Source organism: Lepidochelys kempii, chromosome 5 (genome assembly GCF_965140265.1).
Source record: "Lepidochelys kempii isolate rLepKem1 chromosome 5, rLepKem1.hap2, whole genome shotgun sequence".
Lineage (NCBI taxonomy): Eukaryota > Metazoa > Chordata > Testudines > Cheloniidae > Lepidochelys > Lepidochelys kempii.
Window position 1 is genome coordinate 96,829,347 of NC_133260.1, and position 8,109 is coordinate 96,837,455.

General features: G+C 43.7%; 1 protein-coding gene across 4 annotated transcripts in view; it reads right to left on the bottom strand.

Moving 5' to 3' along the window:
- PCSK5 (proprotein convertase subtilisin/kexin type 5) overlaps window positions 1–1,329 on the bottom strand; it is a 299,939-nt gene extending 298,610 nt beyond the window's left edge. For 3 of the 4 annotated variants that reach the window (XM_073345119.1, XM_073345121.1, XM_073345122.1), the window contains exon 1: window positions 597–1,328. In XM_073345119.1, coding sequence (XP_073201220.1) covers window positions 597–794 — 198 coding nt within the window. In that variant the 5' untranslated portion in view covers window positions 795–1,328. Of the gene's footprint in view, window positions 1–596 lie in introns of all 4 variants that reach the window. The other variant, XM_073345120.1, reaches the window with a different exon arrangement.
- Window positions 1,330–8,109: the final 6,780 nt, after the last annotated feature.

Consider the following 8,109-nt stretch of genomic DNA (forward strand, 5'->3'; position numbering starts at 1 on the left):
TGTCTGAACGCAGGAAGTTTCAAACGTCTCCTGGCTGGGTGTTTTGCACGCTCCCACCTCGTGAGAAGCTGTCTGAGAAATGCCCACGGCGCTGCACAGAGAACATCCCCCGCCCTCACTCGCACAATCCCTCCCCAAAAGTGTCTGCAGGGAGAAACTTCTGTCTCCTGCTGTTGTTGTGCATTGCACACTCCCGTCATCCCCCCCAGAGCACTGGCACCCGGGACACACACATACAATTAAAACATACGTGTTACACCTGGCCTAAAATAAACCCTGCACGCAGCCACGCAAAACAAACCCAAGGGGAGAAACAGTCCTCTGCAACTACAATCCACCGGCAGGATTCAGCCACAAACACATCCCTGCTGACTCGAACAGGACTCTCCACACACGCTGCACTCGGGGAACGGCTCCGAGGCATCTAGACCTAAGGGCAAACTTCGAGCTGCCCCTTCCATTGCCCTGCGCTCCCTTGCTTAACTTTGTGCCAGCCCAGACTGAGCAGCAGCAGACCTGGGAGAAGGTCCTGCCTGCGGCATCTGCAACGTTACCATCTGCTAGAAAGTAGTGCATGTAGTTTGAAGGAGGGTTACCTGTCCTATATTGACGTATCCGTATTTGCTAGCTATCCTGCTGGCTTCCTGGTGCCCCCCAGTTATCCTCACAGCCCAGTGGTTGGTGTACATTCGAGTCCTGCAGGCGGGTAGCAGGAACCCCAGCAAGAGGGTGAGCAGGCAGAGACGGTCCCCTCCTCCTCCGCCTCCCCAGCAGCAGCGACTCTTCCAGCCCATCTTCTCCTCCTGTGCAAACAAGCCCCACGAAACTTCTTCCTTCTTCCGAGGCTCCTCTCTCACCTCCAGGCGACAACAGCAGCAGCGCGCCTTCCAAAGTTACCCCGAAGAGGCAACCAGAAATAGCTTCGAATATTGCATTGAACTTTCTTTGGGTTTAAATTATTAGCGGTTATGTATGATTATTATCATCAGCAACTGTTGTTATTATTAATGTCCCTCCTCTCTCCAGGGATTAAGTAACTTGTTTCTCTCTCAGTTGCTGAGCTTCAGGCTTCTCCCTCGTTCCCCTGCTACATGGGAAGTCTTCTCTCTGTAGGGAGGGAGGTGTCCTTTGCTTTTCCTTCTTTCTCAGATTTCCCCCCTCTACTTATCTGCTCTCTCTCTCCTTCTTTATTTTCTTCTTCTCCTTTTCTTTCTCCCTCCCTCCCCTTGCCCAGAGTACAGCAGCAGCAGCAGCAGGCAGTGTTGAGTGTTGGCAGCTGAGCTCCTCAGTTCAGTCAGCCTGTGTAACCTCCCTCCCTCCCTGCCTCCCTCCCTCTGAGTAGTGAGTGCGGAGTGTGAGTGGAAATGGCAGCAGCGCCTTCTCTGCATAAGTCACTGTGCACCCCCCTTCTCTCCTCCAGTTCCCTCCCGGCTGATACCAGGAGCCAGCCCGGTCCTAGCGCCTTCCTTTTCCCATTACAAATACAAAAGCCTTAAACAAACAGCGCGAGATGATCCCACGACCGAAAACAAACAGCCAGCAAGGGATGTGGATTTGATTCAATTCATTATTTATTTCAGTGCAAAGAACCGTGCATAATAGTAAACGTACATGGTATCATCACCAGGCGTGCAGCCACATCCTAGAGTACACATGCACAGACATGCTAAACCCAACTCCAAAACCATGCATCAGAAGTTTATAGTGTATATCTTTATACATTGCAATAATAATAAAAGAAAGTGTGCTCAACACCAGCACAGAAAAACAGACACCTAGAATTGCACATAAAAAACCTGTCACATGAATAAAATCAACCCTCTCATTTCTTTATCATCCAGGATAAAACATTTCAAATACCTGTCATATAAACATAATTCTTTTCAATTATAAGTTCTTTGGGTCAAGGATTGCCACTGACTATGTGTTTGTACAATGCCTAGCACAATGAGGACCCAACCTGACTGAAATGGCGATGCTATTGCAATATAAAATGTTAGTCAGAATTAAAATTTTAGATCTAATTATGCCACACCTCATAATACCCTGCTAGGGATGAGTTGGAGGATTGTCTTTGTAGTCCTTGACATATTAATTATTTTGAAAATATTATTTCATAGTAACACTGAAAAATAAAAATCCACACACATCAACTATATTTTAAAACATATGATAGTATAAATATTAGATATGTTATGTTGGAGCACTGGATGCTGTGGCAACAGATGCTTTTGAAATGTATATAATAAATATGTAATGTCTTTGAAGAGTATCTAAGAATATTGAATATTGCATTATATCATCACCAATTACACAAAGAGGCTTCGTCTTAGAGAAGGATAGACTAGTGGTCTGAGCCCAGAACTGTGTATGAGGACCTAATGAGTTCTAATGGTAGCTCTTAATAAGTATATGAATAGTAATGTTGTCTTCAATGGCATTACTCACATGCTTTAAGTTAAGTGTGTGCCAAAGTGTTTTCCTGAAGCAAATCCTCATATTTGCTGCCAGCCAATGATAGCTCCCTTGTGACCTTGAACAAGTCATTTAACGTAGCCTTGGTTTATCTGTAAAATGGGGATACATAAACCAATGTATCTGCCTCCCAGGGGAGTTGTGAGGATTCATTAGTGTTTGTAAAGCTAGCTGAATATTAAAAGCACTATATAAATTCAAAGTATTATTTTTTATCAGAGACCCTAAAGAACATTACAGAAACAGGCATTAATATTCCCATTCCTACAGAAAACAGACATGAGAGTTTTAGTGCTTTCAAAGGGTCACATAGCAAGTGGGTAGTATCTTGATCCCAGTTCTCTGCTCTAAACACTAAATATGCTGTCTCCCTAATTAAATGTAAATTAGCAACAATAAAACAAAATTATACAATCTATATTAAAATATTCTATGCACCCAATTCACTTATTTTTTTCTGTAATTTTGTTGCATTCTATTACTGGCCAATGTGCCCCCATATCTGTCATTAACTTTAATCGGGAAAATCCACTCTCTACTCCCCCATTGAATTATCTGTTCCCTGTCTCTAAAATTTCACTTGCCAGGAAATTTTTCTCTTCCCTGTATGTTTTTCTGTAGTTTGCATTATCATTTGCTAATCATATTACAACACACTATTTACCTCTGTCCTCAGTTCCAAGACCGCCATGGGTTTACCTCCTCTAGAAATTTCACAAATAATGATTCACTCTTTAGCAAACAATGGGCCCAATCCTGATTCCACTGAAATCAATAGCAGAACTCTCATTGACTTCAGAAGAAGCAGGATTGGGCCCAGAAGGGGCTGTCATGTTGCTGATATTCATAAATCCACATTAATTGAATATGACATTAAATCTCCTCCAGCAATTAGCCCTCCTTATTGATTACTTTAGTGATAATTACACAAGTCAGCTCTCTTTCACAGCATTCTACATTTGGAATGTTTAAAGTATATTTAATCAGAAATAATCTCCCTACTGAAGTATATAGCAATCAATGTCCTGCAAAACCTAGCTCTCTTGCTGTTGATGTTTTTTTTAAACTACGAGGAATGGAAAAATTGTTCACTAATCATTTCTCAGTGGACTCCACTTTTTTCTTCACTAATTTGTTTCCAGATATGTGTGTGTCTTTCTTTGACAAACATAACATGCAAGGTATTGACCATAAATGAAAATTTATAAGTTAATGGGGAATGGGTTCAAAAATGTTTAGCACTTATATCAATAAAAAAAGGGTTGGTGATGCAATAGAACATCCTTCCACAGATAGACAACAGTACCGTAAAGGGATAAGGAATATAACGCTATATTCTGAAAACCAGTTCTTGATAAATGACGTCATTACCAGCCCAAGAGACATATCTAAGGGTATGTCTTCACTGCAGAGTTAACTGAGATGGTCAGCCTGAAGTGATCATCCAGGATGCCCTAGCTCAGATATGAGCAGCCTTACTGCAAAGCCATACTTGAGCATATCCACTGTAGTGTATCCACACTGGTGCTTCTTCACTTGTGGGGTGCTAGGACTTCCAGGGTTATATCCCAGGTTTCTTAGCCATTCAGTAAGCTGAGCCACTGTATCGTGGGAGAACTCTTCTGCCTTTCTCGGCACAGGGGGAACTGTGGGAAGGCACTGAAAAACTATCTGTACTCATGTTTAGTATCCAATCTCATTGCAAAGTGGGCATGTTACTATCCCCTAGGTAAGCAGCATTTGGGCTTTATCTGATACCCAGGATGAGGCAAGTAGCCCAGCTGTAAAGCACCATGGCACTCAGGTGAGAGGTTTTTTTGTGTGGACAGGAGCAGGGTTAAGGACAGTACCTAAGTTGACTCTGCAGTGAAAACAAGTCCTAAGGCTGTTTAAAGGTTCAGGAACATGTAAGTCTCTATCACCAACTCTACCACAACTTGCTTTTTCTACCTCAGTTCTCTTCCTACTACTTCTATCACCCAACTGTGCCTGATCATTTCTTGATACTAAATGCAAACTTCCACCTGAATCTAGCTCTTGCCCTATGGTTATTAATACCTAAACCCCTTTTCCATTGTTACTCTCCATTGATAATGATTATGATGGGTGTACTACCTACACTGGCCCTGAGAGGTTAAATTAGGCCCAATTAACCTCTAGGCAGCACCTGGAGGAGGAGACAGGGAGCAGGAATTGATTAATCCAGACATGAGGCTCAGCTGGGCAGACACAGATGGGGACTATATAAGCCAGGAAGCTGGCAACAGGAGGGGCTGGAAGGAAGGAGTCTTTAGTTGCTTCCTGGGTGAGAGGAGGTGTGTCTAGGGCAAGTAGCCTAGTAACTCTGTGGCTTGGTAAGCCCAGAGAAGGTAGAGAGGTAGGCAAGGCTTGGGGGAAAAATAGCAAGGTATGGGGTAGATCAAACTTTCTCTGCTGATGAGAGGGACCCTGACCTGGGACCCCCCTGCCAGCTGCTGATGAAGTGGTCCTGGTGGGGCAGTGAATAGGAAGACTTCCTGAGGTAACAAAGTTCCTCTTGACAAATGGGCTCAGGAAGGGGGTGGGGGAGATCTGTATGGTGACTTGGCCAGAGGACTGAGTCATGAAGAGGAAGCTGCAGTTCTTGGAGTTTGCAGGGCAAGAGGATAATGGAAGAGACCCTGCCAAGGGATGCTGGAGATAATTTCTGGGATGGCCAGCAGGAGGTGCCACTAGCAGTATGTGAACCCCATGACTGTGCTTCCATGGCTATTCCTATTTGATCTAAGTCTCTTCTCTATTCTTGCTACTCCCTACCCCAAATTCTTTCCTGATGTTCTAATTTCCCTTCCTCTCTTGGGAATTCCTGAGCCTCAATAAGTCTGGTAGCCTCTCACATGGGTCTCAGGCTGTGGGTCACTTTAAGACTCCTCCATTCAAATTTTGCATGTTCTGGAGTTGTAGAGGTGTGCTTTGCACTCTGAGGTATAATTAAAGAAGGAAACCTCAGAGTGCCAATGTATCTGGAGCGAGCAGCAAGCCAAAATCCTGCAAAGTAGCAACCAGATATGTTGAGCCCTGAGGATCTTCAAAAGTAGGGAGGACTTTCATAAGGCACTGGGAGTATGTGTTAGGTTTTGGAATAGGTGCCCTGGGGCAGTATCCACCTAGGAAGAGAATGTGATTACTTTGAAAGCAGGGCTGTTAGCTCAGAGGTTTAGGTAAGATTTAGCATGACCTCAGACCTTACCGTCCTAGAGTTCAAAGCCAGAAGGGACCACTTGATCATCCACTCTGATCTCTTATATACCACAGGCCAGTACCCCCGCATGAAACCCAACAACTGACATTTGACTAAAGTAATACACCCCATAGGAGACTAAACTATTGTGTGCTATAGGGAAAAAATAGAAGGTACCAAGGTGCACTAATACCTGAGGCCCCTGGAATAATAGGGAAATGATTAAGTGAGATGTGAGCCCTATCCTAGCTAGCGACTGGCACCCACATCATGAAGTGGAGAAAGGTGAAAAACCCCAATTCAGCAATAGTGGAGAAGAAAAAAATCTATTCGAAGTGTGATTGTAAAACCAGAGGACTCAAGGAAAGGTGTAGTTACTACAACAGACTTCAACCTCACTGTGCTTCACCTAACCCGTCTGCAAAGTGGGGATTCTAATTGTTGATGAAGAGCACTTTGAGATCCATGATGAAGGGTGAAAATTGCCAACTATAATAATGGAAAATTGCAAAGATATATTTGATAGTGAGACAGCATAATCTAGTGGATAGGGCAATGGATTGGGAGTAAGGAGACCTCGATTCTGTTCCCAGCATTGCCACTAACCTGCTGGGTTTCCGTGAGTGCTTCTTTCCTTTCCCAGCTTTTGTCTGTCATCTCAACTGAGATCTGGGACTGCCTCTGTATATGTGCAGTCCCCAGAAAATGGGGCTCCAAGTTTGTTTGGGTCCTCTAAGCACTATTGTAGTACATATAACAATTTTACTCCTCTTATGTATGTCTTGGTATCTTAACAATACAGTATATCTTCTAAACCTCTTAATATTAGCCCCTGAACATTTTTTCATACAAACATGGAAATTTCTTAGGGCTCATTCTCATGACAGGAAATCGCTCACCTTTTTGAGGTAGTAAAGATGTTTTGTCTTTTTAATTCCTTACTGAATCATGGACACTTGTAAAAGTAGGCTCAGAAAAATGTATTTAAACATAATGTACACCTAATTTGTAGGTATAATAAAAGTTAATCATAGCTAACTATGACTAACAGGGCTCCACATCCACTATCTTTCTCTAGTAAATGAAGGGGTCACTGCTGGCATCTACAGTTCTTCCTAGAAGATAGACTCTACTGTATCCTCTCTCATGTGTATTTATATGGCTCCTATCACTACAGTATCTGATTGCTTAACAATTTTTAATGTTAGTTTCCTCACCGTGTCCCTGTGAGGTAGGACAGTGCTATTACCCACATTTTACAGATGAGGAGCTCGGGCACAGAGAGAGTAGGGTCCAGATCCTCAAAGGTATTAGAGGCCTGGCTGCCTCTTTAGGCACCACTGATGCTTTCAAAACCACTGCTCAGCTGCTGTCTAGCCCCATAGTCACCTAAGTTCCTCAGGCACCTACATTTCCACCAGTCTGCATTTGCAAAGTCACTCAAGCTCTGATGTCACCCCACAGTGGATGAGCAGCTTGGAGCCCTAGCTCAAGCTGAAGACCTAGAGGCCCCAATGTGAGAGGCACTCCCCTGCCTAGTTTGAGCATGTCTTACCAGTGGGACCTAATCTTCTAGGCACGCTCTGAGCATGCCTAAAACCTGATACCTTTCAGATGCCACAGAAGGAGATCCAGATGTAGGCCACTGATGGGGATGGAGTCAGAAAACCACCCATTACCAAGGCAGTCAGGAGCACAGAGAGCATAAAAGAGGTATTGAGCAGGAAACACTATTTCTGCTGCTAGGGCATGTGCTACCTAAGCAGTTGACCTGGCTTTGGTGTCTCCTTCCAGAGGAGCATTCATGCCTGAGGATTCCCAATGGAGGGAGGTGCCTAACTTTGACCCATCAGCTAGTTTGCCCCAGGTCAGCTGCATAGGCACCTATGCTCCTCTCCCCTCCCTGCTTGTCTCCTGAGCAATTCATTCCTGGCTATTTTAGGTGGTTCCCCACTCAGCACTATGACTTATGAGGATCCCTTTCTTAGACTTTTAACTCTTGCTGTGTATTCTCTGGGGTGCCTGAGCACCTAGCTTGAGGCTGAGGTTTCTACTGGGCAGCAGGCAGTGGCGGATTAATGATTTTGCTGCCCCCAGGCCCTGAAATAATTGCCACCCCCCCTTCCCCATATGAACTTGTTTTAATTTTTTTACAAATTAATTTGAACTAAAATGCATCTAAATATCATTAAAATAATTGAACATTTACAAGTTTTATTATAAAGAAAATTACAACAGTGGACCCTCGCTTGAACACACGTCTGTATAGCGCAATTTCACTTATAGCACGGGACCGCGCACGCATCCAAAACCCCACGTTCAAGCAGGGGTCTGGTATATATCAAATATTTTTTTTTATTTTATGTAGATACTTTTATTTCTTTTATTGTATGAGAGTAGTAAGTAATTAAATT